Source organism: Bombina bombina, chromosome 2 (genome assembly GCF_027579735.1).
Source record: "Bombina bombina isolate aBomBom1 chromosome 2, aBomBom1.pri, whole genome shotgun sequence".
Lineage (NCBI taxonomy): Eukaryota > Metazoa > Chordata > Amphibia > Anura > Bombinatoridae > Bombina > Bombina bombina.
In genome coordinates, this window is record NC_069500.1 from 1,061,428,073 (window position 1) to 1,061,449,885 (window position 21,813).

Sequence of the window (21,813 nt, forward strand, 5' to 3'; positions counted from 1 at the left end):
GGAATACGGATTATCCTGAATCATGGCAAATATGTTTTAAGACATATATTTAGAACTTTACATATAAAGTGCCCAACCATAGCTTAGAGTGTCATAAATAAAATAAGACTTACTTACCCTAAGACACTCATCTACATATAGTAGATAACCAAACCAGTACTGAAACGAGAATCAGTAGAGGTAATGGTATATAAGAGTATATTGTCGATCTGAAAAGGGAGGTAGAAGAAATCTCTCTGACCGATAACAGAGAACCTATGAAATAGATCCCCTAGAGGAAGACCATTGTATTCAAATAAGCAATACTCTCTTCACATCCCTCTGACATTCACTGCACTCTGAGACGAAAACCGGGCTCCAGCCTGCTGCGAAGCGCATATCAACGAAGAATCTAGCACAAACTTACTTCACCACCTCCATGGGAGGCAAAGTTTGTAAAACTGAATTGTGGGTGTGGTGAGGAATGTATTTATAGGCATTTTGAGGTTTGGGAAACTTTGCCCCTCCTGGTAGGAATGTATATCCCATACGTCACTAGCTCATGGACTCTTGCTAATTACATGAAAGAAATAGTACTCACTGGCACCATTTTAAAATAAAAAACTTCTTGATTGAAGAATCTAAACTAACACCTCACTTTACCTCTTCCTATCACTAACACAGGCAAAGAGAATGACTGGAGTGGGAGGGAAGGGAGGAGCTATTTATACAGCTCTGCTGTGGTGCTCTTTGCCACTTCCTGCTAAACAGGAGGCGTTATCCCATAAGTAAGGATGAAACCCGTGGACTTGTCATATCTTGTAAAAGAAACTGATTCTCCTAGAAGCAGGCAGTGAAACTCGTCAACACTGATTGCTTAGGAGTTAATACGAGTCTGGATGGTTTCCCAGAAAGACTCTCCCTGCATCTCCAGACTAATATTCGTCAATGCTCTCACTGAGAGGCTGACAAGACTACTTAAAACTCCAGTCCCATACCGAAGAGTACTACCCTCCATTAGAGACTACTCCGAATCTTCCGACACTTCTCTGCCATCCTCCTGTGACGAAAGGCAAAGAATGACTGGGGGATGAAGGGAGTGGGGGAGGTATTTAAGCCTTTGGCTGGGGTGTCTTTGCCTCCTCCTGGTGGCCAGGTTCTGTATTCCCAACAAGGAATGAAGCTGTGGACTCTCCTTATATTAAAATGGAAAACGAATCGCTGTAAAATAAACGATTCAATGCTTACTTTGGTGTGCCATGGTGAAGTGTGTTCCCCATGTATGCAAAAAATTTGGGATGATTTAAAACGCTCCCAATTGGAGGAACATGTTGGAAGACGTGATGTATATTGCACGTGTATAGCGATGACATAGAAGTAAGCCTATCGAACGACACCCTGATTAGATGATGCTCAGAAAGCAAGATAATGTGACCACGGGGGGTAGGAGGGGGCTCGCATTGAAACGTATTATAGATTCATTAATTGTAGATAATTTTTAATATACATGCTCAGAAGAAATTTGGTGTACATTAAAAGAACAAATGAGAATGATATATTTATGTAACACTGTCAAAATGCACTGAGATACGAGGCAGCCTTCAACAGCTTAGAAATTAGTATATGAGTCTACAAAGGGTTTAACTTTCAACAAAAGAATACCAAAGAAACAAAGCAAATTTGATGATAAAAGTAAATTAGAAAGTTGTCCCTTTAAGACTGAATTCTGGTGAAATGGTATTGTTCAGCATAAGTTATATACAACTAATTAGATTTTTTTTAAAGAAAGAACAACATGGGCTACTAAAGTTTCAGGATGTCCGAGATTTTTCACATTTGTCAAGTTGTACTGCCGATTTCTCAGTAGTCATGTCTAAAGCACCTATTGTTTGCTTGACATGAGCAGCAACATTAAAAAACCCACCTTAATAGAATATATAACTGGGGAGACTGGGGGGCACAAATGCGGGAGCAGAATAAAATAAAAAAACTATTTGAGTAACAGGACAATTAACAAGTACACTTTTCGGGGGTATTGTAGAGAAAAAGCAACCAAAATAAATGTATACTGAAACGTTAGAATTTCATTACATTTCATGAGGTATTAAGTGTAATTTTTACATTTTTATAGAGCTTACCTTGTGAGAGTAAATTGACCATTAAAGCAAAAAGTACAAATTGTACACCAATAAATAACCAGTTCCAGAGTCAAAGAACAAAGAGATGGCACAAATAATCAAATTATTTTCTATATTGCAGTAAAATCTACTTGAATACACTTTGAAACAAGAGTACAACAAAATAGAATATACTTCAAATGTTGAATATACAAACTATTGTAGTTCATTCTGAACACTGTTATTTTATCCTCCCCTATCTGCTTCCCACCCTCCCTCCCATCATAACTTCAACTAAAAAAATAGCAGGTTTCAAACTCCCGCACCCCCCCAAAATATGGGCTCATGCTTTGGATGACCTTTCAAATGGATAGCAGAAATTGAAATGTATGCATGGATTCTATGTGGCAAAAGCATGATACAATTCAAGGCTTATTTGCTGGAGGGAACGTTCCCACAAGTCTACCTCCTTACACTGAAAAGGCTTGCAGCACAATATGCTTCAGACTCTCCTAGCCACATACAAGTTTTTACAAAAACAAATTCATTCAGACTTTAAACTACCATATAAAATATGTTACATGTAATTCTATAACAATACTGTGCTAGGTACAAGGTTTTGTTTTTTGATTTTTTTAAAGTTTTTTTTCTTAAATATATTTATATATAAAAATTGCTTTACACAAACAAGCTATTAGCTTATTTCAAGGAAAATAAAACTGATAATCAGTCTAAGGCTTCCATATGAAATTTGCTTTTTATACTTCCTAAATCTTGTTTTAGGCTGTTCCAAAAACGTATCACTAGAGATTTGAGGAACACTATCTTTGAAATTAATTTTGTGAAACACAGATTTAGTACTTTTTACATAGCACCGGATAAGTGAGGGCTGTTTGCACACAGTGGTATATGGTGTCGGGGAAAAAAATAATAAAAAAAAGCAGAAGAAAACGTGTTACAATTTACATTTTCCAACTTTGACCCGATCAACTACAATTCTAATTTGACATAAACAGCCACTCACAAACTTAAATTTTAGTGTTCCACCTTTTTAGTGTAACCCAATAATATATATATATATATATATATATATATATATATATATATATATATATATATATATATATATATATATATATATATATATATATATAATGTATTTATTTCCACTTTGGTCCCTTCTGTATTTTATTTTTCCATTGATGAAAAATAGATTTTCTTGAAAGAGGCAATATTCCATCAGGCTATGAACATGTCAGATATCCTATAATTATAGGACAAAATTCATTTCCAGTCAAGTCTAATTTTTAATCCAGATTACTTGCATTGTCTCTTGTTTTAAAGTCTCAGGGGACTTCATTAATAATCTGCTTCTTAAGTCTTTTAATGTCAGTTTGACAATTCCTTGGTACACATTCTTGGACCTTTATTTTTCGCACACTACCGTTCCTTCCGGTTTTACAGTCATTGGAAGGGTTAGGCCAGAGGGAGCGCTTACAACAACAACATGGGTAACAGTTTTGCCTCCCTCTATCTGCTTGTCCTCTTTCACCAGTTGAAATGTTTTCAACTCTCCTTCCTGTCTGCTCACCATTGTGTCCGATTTGAAATCTGGTGCTTTAATAAGAGTACTGATGACTCTGGGGGGAGTCTGACACCTGGCTTGCTGAGCAGGAACTGCTAGTCTCATAACAGGGGTCCCATGGGCTATGGACACAGGAGTAAGTGCTCTCACAGTCAGTGGGGTGCCCATAAAATTTAAGCCTCCTGCATTACTTAGGGTGGACTTTGTCTGCAGCTGACACTGGGTGAGCTGGGAAGTTGGTATGGTAATGATTTTGGCAGGCTGCATTGTGAATTTGTCACCACTTTCTGAAGATGCTGGCAACATAGCAGGGATTGTCTGGATCACAACTTTGGGAGCTGATCCAGTTGTTGGGCTGGTGCTGGCTATCAGAGGAGAACCAGGATTTACGGATTGGACGGCCAAAGTAGATATTTTCTGACCCAAAGATGTCATCATGACAGGTACCTGCATAGCCACCCGAACAGTTCTGTATTTAAATAAAACAAAAAAAAGATAGATGAAAAGGAATATTTGCAATTTTACTTCCCCAGTTCACATGGCACATAATAAATAAGCTGATATTTTCAATTTCTTAAAAGAAGCTCTACAGTTAAAATGTACCAGTTAGTGATTGTGTCCTGTTCAGGACCAGCCTAATACATGATATTAAAAGGACAGAAAGGTGAAAACCTGGTTTTCAGCTGCATATATACTGTGAATGCTCTTCACCAGCATTCAAACATTACACATTCTCAGAGAGCAAGTTGGGGGATACATTGCATCAGTGAAGACTGTCATGCAAACCAAAGATTCAGAGAAAAGGCATGCTGCAGCATATGTGCGTGTGCCGTTGAAAATCACTTAAAGCTCTTACTAACATTTTTGCTAATGGAAGTATATTGCAGATGTTTCTATTTAAAAATGAAATGCATATGTGCACATTTAAATTTTGACCTTTCAGTCCCTTTGAATGAGTGTTTAACTTCCACAGAAGTGGTAAACAAATTAACTTAATGGACCAGTAAATACAGTAGATTTGCATAATCAACACATGCATTCTAAAAAGGCAATGCAATAGCAGTCAACTTCAAATGAGTAGATTTTTTTTTCAAACAAATTTCAGTTATGTCTATTTGCACTCCTCCTGTATCGTGTGGCAGCCGGCACAAATGCATATATGTATGTTCTATGAATTCTTGCACATGCTCAGTAGGAGCTGGTGACTCAATGTAAATATAAAGAAAGAGACTGCACATTTTGTTAATAGAAGTAAATTGGAAAGTTGTTTAAAATTGCATGCTCTATCGGAATCATGAAAGTTTAATTTTGACTTGAGTGTCCCTTTTAAACATATTATTGCATTATTATAACCCTTAAACATATGTATGGTATCAAGTTGTGTTTTCATTGCTGTAATATCATCTAAAACAATCTTGCCCCTGGGACCCTGCAAGTAAAGTGCAACTGTTACCAAGCACCACCTTAAAGACGGGCAAGTGATGACACTGTGGTAATGAGGATAACCAGTTGGAAGTCAGCCACCAATGGGACAATGAGTTTGCACCTCAGGGTGGCAATATCACCTATAAAACAGATACACCGACATTCCAGTGGACATAACACAAACCCTGCAGTGAATCTACATGTATATTACTATTAACCGGGGTTGACAAAACCAGAAATAAAATGCCTTTATATTCTAGCTAATATTAACCATTGAGAATCACCATCATCTATGGGTATTGACCACTGTTTTAATACCTCGTAAATTACCTTCATTCTTAGTGAACCATGGAAGTGATTCAGTTTTTTTTTATTGAGACCATAAGATAAAACTATATCTTTTGAAGAATGAACTGTTCGCAAGACTTAAGTCCTTATGGGGTAGAAAACAATTTATGCTTACCTGATAAATTCATTTATTTCATGGTGGTGAGAGTTCAAGATCCTGGGATTCAACTTATGGCCACTAGGAAGGAGCGGAGCAAAAAAAAAAAACCTTTCAAAAGCAATTTATCCCTCGCATCGCACTCGTATGTCAGTTTAGCGAATAGCCAAACAAGGGAAAATATCAGGAAAAATGTTAGGAAAGGACAAAGCAGGGAACAGAGGTGCAAAACTGACACCAGAATTTTTTTTTCTATCCTTTTAAATAATTGATACAATTGGGTGGTGTTTGTTGACTCTAATCACCATGAAAGAAATGAATTAACCAGGATGTGTACACTTTTGGAGGGGGAATCATGTCATGCAAAAGGTGAGATGATATTGTAAGTTATATACACAGATTAATCTATGTACATAGCTTACAATAATATCTCAACTTTTACATGACACTCCCATAAGGTCGCAAGGGTCCACAATTTATTACTCCTGGGAAATAATATCCAAGCAGTGGAGTCAACGAGTAATTTGGGCAGGAGTCAGGACAATTATTTTTTTTTAAACGCAGGCACCTAATTCCCAGTCACTGCTACCTGGAGGACTTTCCTACCAAAAGCCGCTTCAGAAGAATAAAAAACAAAATGGAAGAATTTAGAAAAATATGTAGGGAATACCATGTTTCTGCCTTGCAAACATGCAGAAACCACATACAAACTGCCCAGAAAGAGGAAACTGATCTAGTAGAATGGACTGTAATGCATTTGGAAGACTTTTCCACATTCAATTAAGCCTTGTGAATCAGGACTTTAAGCAAAAAAGCTAAAGAAAATAGTGTGGCCTTTATGTAGACCTGAGAGACGAACACACAGATTAGAGGATTGTCTAAAAGACACTATAGTCTGCATGTAAAAATCTCCAGCTACATCCAAATTATGTAGTAGACTTTCTTAGAATTTTCAGAATTAGTGCTAAGAGAAGGAATTTTAAACTTTCCTAGTGATAGTAGAAGACACCACTTTTGGTAAAAGGAAAAATCTTATCCTACAAAAAATATGATAAATAAAATAAAAAAGTCTTATCCTGGAGAAAAATCAGATAAGGAGGGTTGCAGGTTAGGTTCTGCGTTGGAGAGAATATTAGAATGACAGATCTAGCCCGGACGAAAGCTTAAAAAAAAAAAAAAAATTCTGAATGTCAGGAAGTTTTGCAATTTGTTTATAATGTAAACAGGGCTGAAATCTCACACTTCAAAAGGCTAGCATATAAACCCTTATCATAAAACTTTTAAAATTTATAGAAATCTAGGAATTCTAAAAGAATGTCAATTATAACCATTTTCCTTGCACAAGGCAATTAAGACTAAAACAATTCTACTGTCTAGTGAGATGACATAAAATGTGGGAGGAAAAAAGTAAGCAAGTTGAAAAGACCAGGCAGCTGCTAGAGTACCTACAAAATCCGCTTGAGGATCCCTTGATCATGCAAAGGATAATTTTTTTTGTTTAAACTAGAATGCACAAGGGTCTCTCTCTGGTACACCTCAAAGATATACAATCTGGTTGAACACATCCAGATATAAAGACCATTCACCTTGATAATAGTATTGACGACAGAGAATCTACTTCCCAAATTTTTCACACCTGGTATATGAGAAGCAGAAACCATACTAAAATTGATCTCTGTCCAAGAGAGAATACGAGAAACTACCTTTATTGCTAGAGTTCCCTCTTAGGGCCCGATCTAAACTTCGCCAGATCAGACGTAGTTTTTCATGCCGATCTACGCTGCGCCCTGGTGGAATTATTGCGAAAAGGGGCAGTCCAACCTTGCACAAGAGACCAATCACCATGGTGCCATGTCTATCTCCCAGGATGTTCTCCACTGCAGGGTTAACGCTGGAAAGTGCGCCACCATCCTTTGCCAGTTATTCCAAGATGAGTAAAAGTCTAGACCACTCAAGTCCTACTGGATGATTATGCTTCTCTGTTGGCCCTACAGAGTGCAAGGTTATTCAAGGATAAAAAGCATAACGTGTTTCTGTGCTGAGGTGTTAAAATGTAGCTTTTGCAAGCATGCCCCTTTAAGTGGTGAAAAACTATTTATGCTTATCAGATAAATTCCTTTCCTTCCTGGCAGGGAGTTACTGTTGGGAAATACAACACCAGGCCAAAGGCTTAAATATCCCTCTCACTTCCCCTATCCCCCATTCATTCTGCTGAGGGAACAAGAAAAAGTAGGAGAAACATCAGGGTATAAAAAATACCAGAAAAATATAAAAAGGTAGCCATCCATCAAAAAAATAAAATTACGGGCGCGGTCATGGACTCTCCCTGCCAGGAAGGAAAGGAATTTATCTGGAAAGCATAAATTATGTTTTCCTTCCTAAGATAGGGAGAGTCCACGACTTCATTCTTTAATGTTGGGAAAAATTTACCCAAGCTCCAGAGGACATTGAATGAATAACTGGAAAGAACAAAAAAGAGGCGGACCCTATTCTGAGAGCACCACAGCTCGCAAAACTTTTCTCCTGAAAGCTGCGGAAGCAAACACTTCAAACTTGTAAAATTTAGAAAAAGTGTGTAAGGAGGATCAGGTAGCCGCCTTAAAAATCTGATCCATTAAGGCTTCATTCTTAAAAGCCCAAGAGGAAGCCGCTGCTCTAGTGGAATGAGCAGTTATCCTCTCAGGAGGCTGTCGTCCCGCTGTCTCATAAGCTAAGCAGATGACACTCCTCAACCAGAAAGATAGAGAAGTCATAGTAGTCTTCTGCCCCTTATGCTTCCCCGCATAGATGACAAAGAGGAAGAGTGTCTGTATTCCTTAGTAGCCTGAAGAAAGAACTTCAAGGCACAAACCACATCTAGATTGTGAAGCAAACGTTCCTTTGCTGAAGGAGGATTAGGACACAAGGAAGGAACAACATTTTCTTGATTAATGTTACGATTCGACACCACCTTAGGGAGGAACCCTAATTTAGTGCGTAAAACCGCCTTATCGGCATGAAAAAACAGATAAGGGGGGGTCACATTGCAAAGCAGAAAAACTTTCCCTGCATCTCCAGACTCAAGTGTCAGAATATTAAAGGACTATCCAAATCTTCTGACACTTCTCTGCCACCTCCTACAGTGACGAAAGTCAAAGAATGACTGGGGAAGTGGGAGAGATATTTAAGTCTTTGGCTGGACTCCAACAGTAAGGAATTAAGTTGTGGACTCTCCCTGCCTTATGGAAGGAAATCAGCCATTTTTTATAACTGGGAAATGATATCTAGAATTAATTGATTTGAAACTGGCTGCACTAAAATGCGTCTGAATTGAGACAAAAAGATTCTAGACAAACCAACTCGGCATTTACAGTGCCTATCATGTCCTCTACCTTTTCTTTGCTCATATGGTTAATCATTTTGTCTATGAAACATTCCTTTGGAGGATGAAGCTCTGCTAGTACAAAACTGCAAAAGAGGTCTAGTCTAACAAAGGACAACTATTTCCAAGTTCTACAAGTCTGTGGCAAAGATCTTATGCTTATCTGACAAATATATTTCTTTCATGACAGGGAATCCAAAAGTAATTCACCTTTTGCCTCCTGCTAGTGGTCAAGAGGAGACTCTTGACATCTAATGAAATAAAATGTTTAAAGTGACAACTGTTATAGTGGATGTAATTATTTGAGTCCACTTTTTTAAAATGTCTTAGTTTTTATATATTTTTTCAAAAATCTCTAGATCTATATCCAGAAAACTGATTTATTGGTTTTGGTTCCACATATATGCCTCATAATTGGCTCACCCAATGTTTTCAGCTAGACCCAGTAGTGCACTGCTGCTTTTTCAACAAAGAATAAGATAATGAAGCAAATTGTTTAAAGTTTGGTTTTATGTCCCTTTAAGAAAATAAATAAACTTTGTTTACCTGATAAATTAATTTCCTTCTTGGCAGTAAGAGTCCATGAGAACATTCATAACCTATGGGAAATACTATTCCTGGCCACCAGGAGGAGGCAGACAAACCCCAAACAAGACTATACATATCCCTCCCACTTACCCCTACCCTCCAGTAGCTCAGCCAAGTATAAGGAAAATTGAAGAGAAATACAAAAGGTACAGAGGTGCAAAAACAACTGCCGCCACTACACATTAGCATTTGGACGGGGTAGTGGACTCTCACTGCCAAGGAGGAAATACATTTATCAGGAAAGCATTACATTTTTGTTTTCCTTCTATTGGCAGTAAGAGTCCACAAGAACATTCATAACCTATGGGAAACCAATACCCAAGCTCTAGAGATCACATGTTCAGGAGGGAAAAGTAAGGGAGGCAGCCCTAAGCACTAGGCACCACCGCTTGTAGAAGGATGCTTCTGCCAAGGTAAAAACAAACTTCTATTACTTTGTGAAAGTGTGTAATGAAGACCACATTGCAGCCTTGCAGATCTACTCAACTGAGACCTCATTCTTGAAAGCCCAAGTAATAGACCGTACAATGCGCCATGATTCTCGAAGGGGGCTCTTGACCCGGTTCCGTGTAGGCCATACCAATCAGCATTCTCAATCAAAAGGAAATAAAAGCTGAGGCCATTTTCACCTTTGCACTTGTCAGCATACAAGATGAATAAGGAAGAAGATTGACAAAACTCCTTAGTAGCGTGAAGGTAGAACTCCAGCGCTCTAAGCACATCAAGATTGTCCTAATCTCTTGGTTTATGTTACAAGTATTCACCACTTAGGTAGAAAGCCTGGTTTAGTCCTCGACACAACCTTATCCTAATGGATCACCAGATATGGAGGATCACACATCAAAGCTGAAAGCTCTGATACTCTGTAAACAGAGGAAACGGCCAAAAGGAAGACCACTTTCCAAGTGAGTCACTTAATATCAACAGATTGCAGAGGCTTAAACGGAGCTCTCGAAAGAACCTTAAGAACTAAATTTAGGCTCCAAGGGGGAGCAACAGGTTTCAAAACAGGTATAATTCGAACAAGAGCATGAACAAACTCTTGAACATCTGGCAAACTAGCCAGTCTCTTGTGAAACAAAATAGAAAGGGCAGAGATCTGACCCTTGATAGAACTGGCCGACAGCCTTTTCTCCAGACCTTCCTAGAGAAACTTAATATGCAGTCTTCACTCTACGCCAAGAAAATCCTCGCTGGTCACATCAGCGTAGGTAAGGAACGTGCCCTCCTTCTTGGGGACTACAAAGAGATTGGAGTAGAACCTTTTTCCCCTCTCTGATGGGGGAACTGGAACTACTACGCCCAAGGCGAGGAGGTGGTCCACACAACAGACACTCTCTTTACAGGGTTTCCTGAGACCATTGACAATAAAAGGCGGTCCCTTGGGGGGACGAAAAACAAAAGCTTATTCTGTATCCCATAATAAAAAATGTGATGCAACAAATAAAAAGGATATTGTGTGTCAACGAAGTGGAGAATTCCCAAAACCTCCAAGAAAATTAGAGAACAAAATTCTCCAAAAAAAAATAAAAAAAAAAAAAAAAAATTATGGTGCAGTACTGTGACAGTTAATAAATATGAATTCAATGTGTCAAATTTGTACTCACATAAACTTGAGCTATCTTAAAATGCCATAAAACAGGTTGAGATATGTGCATATCCTAAAAGGGCTAATTCATTTAAAATAATTTGCATTAAAAAATATGGATTAAATATGGATTAAAAATTGCTGGTATTTTAAAATAATTTTCAAAAATAGGCAAAATGAATTATGTAGCTAAACTGCCTGGAGCAGTTACCTCAACCCCTCTTATCAGTGTTTAGACACAGGCATTGTATTTCAACTAAGTTCACAGCTTCTAGGCATGCTCCACCAGATAATCCCTATTCACTTTTGCATTTTACCAAAAGAATAATTCAAAAACTAAAAAGAAAGGGTTAATGACGAGGCACTGCAGTATAAATTTGCAGGTAAAGTAATTAAAGTACATATATTAATTTATCTCTATCCCAACTTGTTTTATTTCCCTTTAAGCTCAAGTATTGTGCAATCCTGATTCACAAAGCTGTCAGGCTCAGCTTACTCCGTGTTGGTGAAGTCAAAATCTGCAATTGTATCTCCACAAATAAAGAACAAGAATATAGTGTGATACTGTATATAACAGATGAAAATTTGATTTGTTCAATGTATACTCACTTTTCAGGAGCTAAACATCAGCTCCTGATACATAAGCAGACCTGATATTGGCTATCAGGGAGGCCGCAAAATAGCAATGGTCCGGAACCGCTATGTAAACAATTTAATTTATTAAAAGTATAAAAACATACTATACATATAAAATGATCATAAGGACTTCAAGTCACTAAGGGCTACAGAGTATATGTGTAACAACGGAAGTTGTATCCCTCCCTATAGCCGATATCAGGTCTGCTTATAAATCAGGAGCTGATATTTAGCTCCTGAAAAGTGTGAGTATACATTGAACAAATCAATTTTACATCTGTTATATACAGTATCACACTATATTCTTTTTTTTTTTATTTGTGGAGACACAATTACAGATTTCGACTTCACCAACACTAAGTGAGCTGAGCCTGACAGCTTTGTGAATCAGGATTGCACAATACTTGAGCTTAAGATAGCTCAAGTTTATGTGAGTAGAAATTTGACACATTTATTAAACTGTCACAATACTGCACCACAATTTGTTCTCTTTCATATATTTGGAAATACTGTGGTTTTGGGAATTTTCCACGTCGACACACGATATCCTTTTTATTTGTTGCATCACATTTTTTATTGTTTAGCTTTGTTTGTGATTATTAGTTATTTATCATTCTGTATCCCAGGCAAATAATGTCTAGCACCCAGGGGGTCCTGGACTGATCAACGCCATTCCCTCTGAAAAAGAAAAAGCCCCCCCCCCCCCCCCCCCCACGACCTTTTACTAGGTCGGAGGCAACAGCATCATGCTGACTTGTCCTGGAAGGAATTCTTGGGCTGCTTATTCCACCCTTGGGTGGGCTTTCAGGTTGCCTTGGGACTCCTCTGACCCCTGTTCGGATAAAAGGAACAAAACTGTCCTGCCAAATAGTACTTAGGTTTAAGCAGCTTAAAAAAAAAAATAAAAGAAATCCATGTGTGAAAAAAAAGTTCATGCAAGATAAGAATCAGCTGCAAGGCCTAATATGGCATGAACTTGCTATGGAGTAACTGTACCCTTTGTAGGCTGTGTGAGACAGGCAGGTACTTACCCAGCAAATGTCACCTCCACTGTTCTTACCCCTATTCCTGAGAATAAAACAGATAGCCCATCCTGTACTGTAACTAAAAGCAGAGGATATACTGAGGGAGTACATCATCATGGTTACACAGTAGGAGGCTTAAAGGGACAGTAAAGTCAAAACTAAACTTTCATGATTCAGATAGTGCATGCAATTTTAAACAACTTTCCAATTTACTTTTATCATCAAATTTGCTTTGTTCCCTTGGTGGTATTTTTGAAAAGCTAAACCTAGCTAGGCTCAAACTGATTTCTATACAGTTGAAAACCGCCTCCTAGCTCAGAGCATTTTGAAAGTGTTTCACAGTTAGACTGTGTTAGTTCACATGTATCATATAGATAACATTGTGCTCACTCCCGTGAAGTTATTTAGGAGTCTTCACTGATTGACTACACTGCATGTCTGTCAAAGGCACTTAAATAAGGAGGCTGTCTGCAAAGGCTTAGATACAAGGTAATCACAGAGGTAAAAAGTATATTAATATAACTGTGTTGGTTATGCAAAAATAGGGCATGGGTAATAAAGGGATTATCCATCTTTTTAAATAAGAAAAATTTTGGTGCAGACTGTCCCTTTAAGGAACTATCCCAGCAACACCCGTGGCAGGTTTGTAACCACAACTCAAAAAAAAATAATTTACATTGCACAGCCAGTACTCTCCTGTGTCCCTCTCTTCCAGAAAACATAATTTATGTAAGAACTTACCTGATAAATTAATTTCTTTCATATTAGCAAGAGTCCATGAGCTAGTGACGTATGGGATACACATTCCTACCAGGAGGGGCAAAGTTTCCCAAACCTCAAAATGCCTACAAATACACCCCTCACCACACCCACAATTCAGTTTAACGAATAGCCAAGAAGTGGGGTGATAAAAAAAAGTGCGAAAGCATAAAAAAAAACATAATTTATGTAAGAACTTACCTGATAAATTCATTTCTTTCATATTAGCAAGAGTCCATGAGCTAGTGACGTATGGGATATACATTCCTACCAGGAGGGGCAAAGTTTCCCAAACCTCAAAATGCCTATAAATACACCCCTCACCACACCCACAATTCAGTTTAACGAATAGCCAAGAAGTGGGGTGATAAGAAAGGAGCGAAAGCATCAAAAATAAGGAATTGGAATAATTGTGCTTTATACAAAATCATAACCACCACAAAAAAAGGGCGGGCCTCATGGACTCTTGCTAATATGAAAGAAATGAATTTATCAGGTAAGTTCTTACATAAATTATGTTTTCTTTCATGTAATTAGCAAGAGTCCATGAGCTAGTGACGTATGGGATAATGACTACCCAAGATGTGGATCTTTCCACACAAGAGTCACTAGAGAGGGAGGGATAAAATAAAGACAGCCAATTCCTGCTGAAAATAATCCACACCCAAAATAAAGTTTAACGAAAAACATAAGCAGAAGATTCAAACTGAAACCGCTGCCTGAAGTACTTTTCTACCAAAAACTGCTTCAGAAGAAGAAAATACATAAAAATGGTAGAATTTAGTAAAAGTATGCAAAGAGGACCAAGTTGCTGCTTTGCAGATCTGGTCAACCGAAGCTTCATTCCTAAACGCCCAGGAAGTAGAAACTGACCTAGTAGAATGAGCTGTAATTCTCTGAGGCGGAGTTTTACCCGACTCAACATAGGCAAGATGAATTAAAGATTTCAACCAAGATGCCAAAGAAATGGCAGAAGCTTTCTGGCCTTTTCTAGAACCGGAAAAGATAACAAATAGACTAGAAGTCTTACGAAAAGATTTCGTAGCTTCAACATAATATTTCAAAGCTCTGACAACATCCAAAGAATGCAACGATTTCTCCTTAGAATTCTTAGGATTAGGACATAATGAAGGAACCACAATTTCTCTACTAATGTTGTTGGAATTCACAACTTTAGGTAAAAATTCAAAAGAAGTTCGCAACACCGCCTTATCCTGATGAAAAATCAGAAAAGGAGACTCACAAGAAAGAGCAGATAATTCAGAAACTCTTCTGGCAGAAGAGATGGCCAAAAGGAACAAAACTTTCCAAGAAAGTAATTTAATGTCCAATGAATGCATAGGTTCAAACGGAGGAGCTTGAAGAGCTCCCAGAACCAAATTCAAACTCCAAGGAGGAGAAATTGACTTAATGACAGGTTTTATACGAACCAAAGCTTGTACAAAACAATGAATATCAGGAAGATTAGCAATCTTTCTGTGAAAAAGAACAGAAAGAGCAGAGATTTGTCCTTTCAAGGAACTTGCGGACAAACCTTTATCTAAACCATCCTGAAGAAACTGTAAAATTCTCGGTATTCTAAAAGAATGCCAAGAAAAATGATGAGAAAGACACCAAGAAATATAAGTCTTCCAGACTCTATAATATATCTCTCTAGATACAGATTTACGAGCCTGTAACATAGTATTAATCACAGAGTCAGAGAAACCTCTTTGACCAAGAATCAAGCGTTCAATCTCCATACCTTTAAATTTAAGGATTTGAGATCCTGATGGAAAAAAGGACCTTGCGACAGAAGGTCTGGTCTTAACGGAAGAGTCCACGGTTGGCAAGAGGCCATCCGGACAAGATCCGCATACCAAAACCTGTGAGGCCATGCCGGAGCTACCAGCAGAACAAACGAGCATTCCTTCAGAATCTTGGAGATTACTCTTGGAAGAAGAACTAGAGGCGGAAAGATATAGGCAGGATGATACTTCCAAGGAAGTGATAATGCATCCACTGCCTCCGCCTGAGGATCCCGGGATCTGGACAGATACCTGGGAAGTTTCTTGTTTAGATGGGACGCCATCAGATCTATTTCTGGAAATTCCCACATTTGAACAATCTGAAGAAATACCTCTGGGTGAAGAGACCATTCGCCCGGATGCAACGTTTGGCGACTGAGATAATCCGCTTCCCAATTGTCTACACCTGGGATATGAACCGCAGAGATTAGACAGGAGCTGGATTCCGCCCAAACCAAAATTCGAGATACTTCTTTCATAGCCAGAGGACTGTGAGTCCCTCCTTGATGATTGATGTATGCCACAGTTGTGACATTGTCTGTCTGAAAACAAATGAATGATTCTCTCTTCAGAAGAGGCCAAAACTGAAGAGCTCTGAAAATTTCACGGAGTTCCAAAATATTGATCGGTAATCTCACCTCCTGAGATTCCCAAACTCCTTGTGCCGTCAGAGATCCCCACACAGCTCCCCAACCTGTGAGACTTGCATCTGTTGAAATTACAGTCCAGGTCGGAAGCACAAAAGAAGCCCCCTGAATTAAACGATGGTGATCTGTCCACCATGTTAGAGAGTGTCGAACAATCGGTTTTAAAGATATTAATTGAGATATCTTCGTGTAATCCTTGCACCATTGCTTCAGCATACAGAGCTGAAGAGGTCGCATGTGAAAACGAGCAAAGGGGATCGCGTCCGATGCAGCAGTCATAAGACCTAGAATTTCCATGCATAAGGCTACCGAAGGGAATGATTGTGACTGAAGGTTTCGACAAGCTGCAATCAACTTTAGACGTCTCTTGTCTGTTAAAGACAGAGTCATGGACACTGAATCCATCTGGAAACCCAGAAAGGTTACCCTTGTCTGAGGAATCAAATAACTTTTTGGTAAATTGATCCTCCAACCATGATCTTGAAGAAACAACACAAGTCGATTCGTATGAGATTCTGCTAAATGTAAAGACTGAGCAAGTACCAAGATATCGTCCAAATAAGGAAATACCACAATACCCTGTTCTCTGATTACAGACAGCAGGGCACCGAGAACCTTTGTAAAAATTCTTGGAGCTGTAGCTAGGCCAAACGGCAGAGCCACAAATTGGTAATGCTTGTCCAGAAACGAGAATCTCAGGAACTGATAATGATCTGGATGAATCGGAATATGCAGATATGCATCCTGTAAATCTATTGTGGACATATAATTCCCTTGCTGAACAAAAGGTAAGATAGTCCTTACAGTTACCATCTTGAACGTTGGTATCCTTACATAACGATTCAATATTTTTAGATCCAGAACTGGTCTGAAAGAATTCTCCTTCTTTGGTACAATGAAGAGATTTGAATAAAACCCCATCCCCTGTTCCGGAACTGGAACTGGCATAATTACTCCAGTCAACTCTAGATCTGAAACACATTTCAGAAATGCTTGAGCTTTTACTGGATTTACTGGGACACGGGAAAGAAAAAATCTCTTTGCAGGAGGTCTCAACTTGAAACCAATTCTGTACCCTTCTGAAACAATGCTCTGAATCCAAAGATTGTGAACAGAATTGATCCAAATTTCCTTGAAAAAACGTAACCTGCCCCCTACCAGCTGAGCTGGAATGAGGGCCGCACCTTCATGTGGACTTAGAAGCAGGCTTTGCCTTTCTAGCTGGCTTGGATTTATTCCAGACTGGAGATGGTCTCCAAACTGAAACTGCTCCTGAGGATGAAGGATCAGGCTTTTGTTCTTTGTTGAAACGAAAGGAACGAAAACGATTATTAGCCCTGTTTTTACCTTTAGATTTTTTATCATGTGGTAAAAAAGTTCCTTTCCCACCAATAACAGTTGAAATAATGGAATCCAACTGAGAACCAAATAATTTGTTACCCTGGAAAGAAATGGAAAGTAAAGTTGATTTAGAAGCCATATCAGCATTCCAAGTTTTAAGCCATAAAGCTCTTCTAGCTAAAATAGCTAGAGACATAAACCTGACATCAACTCTGATAATATCAAAAATGGCATCACAGATAAAATTATTAGCATGCTGAAGAAGAATAATAATATCATGAGAATCACGATGTGTTACTTGTTGCGCTAGAGTTTCCAACCAAAAAGTTGAAGCTGCAGCAACATCAGCCAAAGATATAGCAGGTCTAAGAAGATTACCTGAACACAGATAAGCTTTTCTTAGAAAGGATTCAATTTTCCTATCTAGAGGATCCTTAAACGAAGTACCATCTGACGTAGGAATAGTAGTACGTTTAGCAAGGGTAGAAATAGCCCCATCAACTTTAGGGATCTTGTCCCAAAATTCTAATCTGTCAGACGGCACAGGATATAATTGCTTAAAACGTTTAGAAGGAGTAAATGAATTACCCAAATTATCCCATTCTTTGTAAATTACTGCAGAAATAGCATTAGGAACAGGAAAAACTTCTGGAATAACCACAGGAGCTTTAAATACCTTATCTAAACATTTAGAATTAGTATCAAGAGGACCAGAATCCTCTATTTCTAAAGCAATTAGTACTTCTTTAAGTAAAGAACGAATAAAATCCATTTTAAATAAATATGAAGATTTATCAGCATCAACCTCTGAGACAGAATCCTCTGAACCAGAGGAATCATCAGAATCAGAATGATGATGTTCATTTAAAAATTCATCTGTAGGGAGAGAAGTTTTAAAAGATTTTTTACGTTTACTAGAAGGAGAAATAACAGACATAGCCTTCTTTATGGATTCAGAAACAAAATCTCTTATATTATCAGGAACATTCTGCACCTTAGATGTTGAAGGAACTGCAACAGGCAATGGTACTTTACTAAAGGAAATATTATCTGCTTTAACAAGTTTGTCATGACAATCAATACAAACAACAGCTGGAGGAATAGCTACCAAAAGTTTACAGCAGATACACTTAGCTTTGGTAGATTCAGCACTTGACAGCGATTTCCCTGTAGTATCTTCTGACTCAGATGCAACGTGAGACATCTTGCAATATGTAAGAGAAAAAACAACATATATATAAAGCAAAATTGATCAAATTCCTTAAATGACAGTTTCAGGAATGGGAAAAAATGCCAAAGAACAAGCTTCTAGCAACCAGAAGCAATAAAAAATGAGACTTAAATAATGTGGAGACAAAAGCGACGCCCATATTTTTTCGCGCCAAATAAGACGCCCACATTATTTGGCGCCTAAATGCTTTCTGGCGCCAAAAATGACGCCACGTCCGGAACGCCGACATTTTTGGCGCAAAATAACGTCAAAAAATGACGCAACTTCCGGCGACACGTATGACGCCGGAAACGGAAATAGAATTTTTGAGCCAAAAAAGTCTGCGCCAAGAATGACGCAATAAAATGAAGCATTTTCAGCCCCCGCGAGCCTAACAGCCCACAGGGAAAAAGTCAAATTTTAAGGTAAGAAAAAAGTTAAATTAAAATGCATTATCCCAAATATGAAACTGACTGTCTGAAAATAAGGAAAGTTGAACATTCTGAGTCAAGGCAAATAAATGTTTGAATACATATATTTAGAACTTTATAAACAAAGTGCCCAACCATAGCTAGGAGTGTCACAGAAAATAAGACTTACTTACCCCAGGACACTCATCTACATATAGCAGATAGCCAAACCAGTACTGAAACGAGAATCAGCAGAGGTAATGGTATATATAAGAGTATATCGTCGATCTGAAAAGGGAGGTAAGAGATGAATCTCTACGACCGATAACAGAGAACCTATGAAATAGACCCCGTAGAAGGAGATCACTGCATTCAAATAGGCAATACTCTCCTCACATCCCTCTGACATTCACTGCACGCTGAGAGGAAAACCGGGCTCCAACTTGCTGCGGAGCGCATATCAACGTAGAATCTAGCACAAACTTACTTCACCACCTCCATCGGAGGCAAAGTTTGTAAAAACTGAATTGTGGGTGTGGTGAGGGGTGTATTTATAGGCATTTTGAGGTTTGGGAAACTTTGCCCCTCCTGGTAGGAATGTATATCCCATACGTCACTAGCTCATGGACTCTTGCTAATTACATGAAAGAAATAAGGAATTGGAATAATTGTGCTTTATACAAAAATCATAACCACCACAAAAAAAGGGCGGGCCTCATGGACTCTGATAAATTCATTTCTTTCATATTAGCAAGAGTCCATGAGCTAGTGACGTATGGAATATACATTCCTGCCAGGAGGGGCAAAGTTTCCCAAACCTTAAAATGCCTATAAATACACCCCTCACCACACCCACAATTCAGTTTAACGAATAGCCAAGAAGTGGGGTGATAAGAAAAAAGTGCGAAAGCATATAAAATAAGGAATTGGAATAATTGTGCTTTATACAAAAAAATCATAACCACCACAAAAAAAGGGCGGGCCTCATGGACTCTTGCTAATATGAAAGAAATTAATTTATCAGGTAAGTTCTTACATAAATTATGTTTTCTTTCATGTAATTAGCAAGAGTCCATGAGCTAGTGACGTATGGGATAATGATTACCCAAGATGTGGATGTTTCCACGCAAGAGTCACTAGAGAGGGAGGGATAAAATAAAGACAGCCAATTCCTGCTGAAAATAATCCACACCCAAAATAAAGTTTAAAGAAAAACATAAGCAGAAGATTCAAACTGAAACCGCTGCCTGAAGTACTTTTCTACCAAAAACTGCTTCAGAAGAAGAAAATACATCAAAATGGTAGAATTTAGTAAAAGTATGCAAAGAGGACCAAGTTGCTGCTTTGCAAATCTGATCAATCGAAGCTTCATTCCTAAACGCCCAGGAAGTAGAAACTGACCTAGTAGAATGAGCTGTAATCCTTTGAGGCGGAGTTTTACCCGACTCAACATAGGCAAGATGAATTAAAGATTTCAACCAAGATGCCAAAGAAATGGCAGAAGCTTTCTGGCCTTTTCTAGAACCGGAAAAGATAACAAATAAACTAGAAGTCTTTCGGAAAGACTTAGTAGCTTCAACATAATATTTCAAAGCTCTAACAACATCCAAAGAATGCAACGATTTCTCCTTAGAATTCTTAGGATTAGGACATAATGAAGGAACCACAATTTCTCTACTAATGTTGTTGGAATTCACAACTTTAGGTAAAAATTCAAAAGTAGTTCGCAACACCGCCTTATCCTGATGAAAAATCAGAAAAGGAGACTCACAAGAAAGAGCAGATAATTCAGAAACTCTTCTGGCAGAAGAGATGGCCAAAAGGAACAAAACTTTCCAAGAAAGTAATTTAATGTCCAATGAATGCATAGGTTCAAACGGAGGAGCTTGAAGAGCCCCTAGAACCAAATTCAAACTCCAAGGTGGAGAAATTGACTTAATGACAGGTTTTATACGAACCAAAGCCTGTACAAAACAATGAATATCAGGAAGATTAGCAATCTTTCTGTGAAAAAGAACAGAAAGAGCAGAGATTTGTCCTTTCAAAGAACTTGCGGATAAACCTTTATCTAAACCATCCTGAAGAAACTGTAAAATTCTCGGGATTCTAAAAGAATGCCAAGAAAAATGATGAGAAAGACACCAAGAAATATAAGTCCTCCAGACTCTATAATATATCTCTCTGGATACAGATTTACGAGCCTGTAACATAGTATTAATCACAGAGTCAGAGAAACCTCTTTGACCAAGAATCAAGCGTTCAATCTCCATACCTTTAAATTTAAGGATTTGAGATCCTGATGGAAAAAAGGACCTTGCGACAGAAGGTCTGGTCGTAGCGGAAGAGTCCACGGATGGCAAGAGGCCATCCGGACAAGATCCGCATACCAAAACCTGTGAGGCCATGCCGGAGCTACCAGCAGAACAAACAAGCATTCCTTCAGAATCTTGGAGATTACTCTTGGAAGAAGAACTAGAGGCGGAAAGATATAAGCAGGATGATACTTCCAAGGAAGTGATAATGCATCCACTGCTTCCGCCTGAGGATCCCGGGATCTGGACAGATACCTGGGAAGTTTCTTGTTTAGATGAGACGCCATCAGATCTATTTCTGGAAGCTCCCACATTTGAACAATCTGAAGAAATACCTCTGGGTGAAGAGACCATTCGCCCGGATGCAACGTTTGGCGACTGAGATAATCCGCTTCCCAATTGTCTATACCTGGGATATGAACCGCAGAGATTAGACAGGAGCTGGATTCCGCCCAAACCAGAATTCGAGATACTTCTTTCATAGCCAGAGGACTGTGAGTCCCTCCTTGATGATTGATGTATGCCACAGTTGTGACATTGTCCGTCTGAAAGCAAATGAACGATTCTCTCTTCAGAAGAGGCCAAGACTGAAGAGCTC

At 38.5% G+C, this 21,813-nt stretch overlaps 1 protein-coding gene across 3 annotated transcripts in view; it reads right to left on the bottom strand.

The window, feature by feature from the left end:
• Positions 1-2,215: 2,215 nt before the first annotated feature.
• Positions 2,216-21,813, bottom strand: part of ELF2 (E74 like ETS transcription factor 2) — a 453,216-nt gene continuing 433,618 nt past the window's right edge. For all 3 annotated transcript variants that reach the window (XM_053703674.1, XM_053703676.1, XM_053703675.1), the window contains one exon: positions 2,216-4,150. In XM_053703674.1, coding sequence (XP_053559649.1) covers positions 3,523-4,150 — 628 coding nt within the window. In that variant the 3' untranslated portion in view covers positions 2,216-3,522. The remainder of the gene's footprint in view (positions 4,151-21,813) is intronic.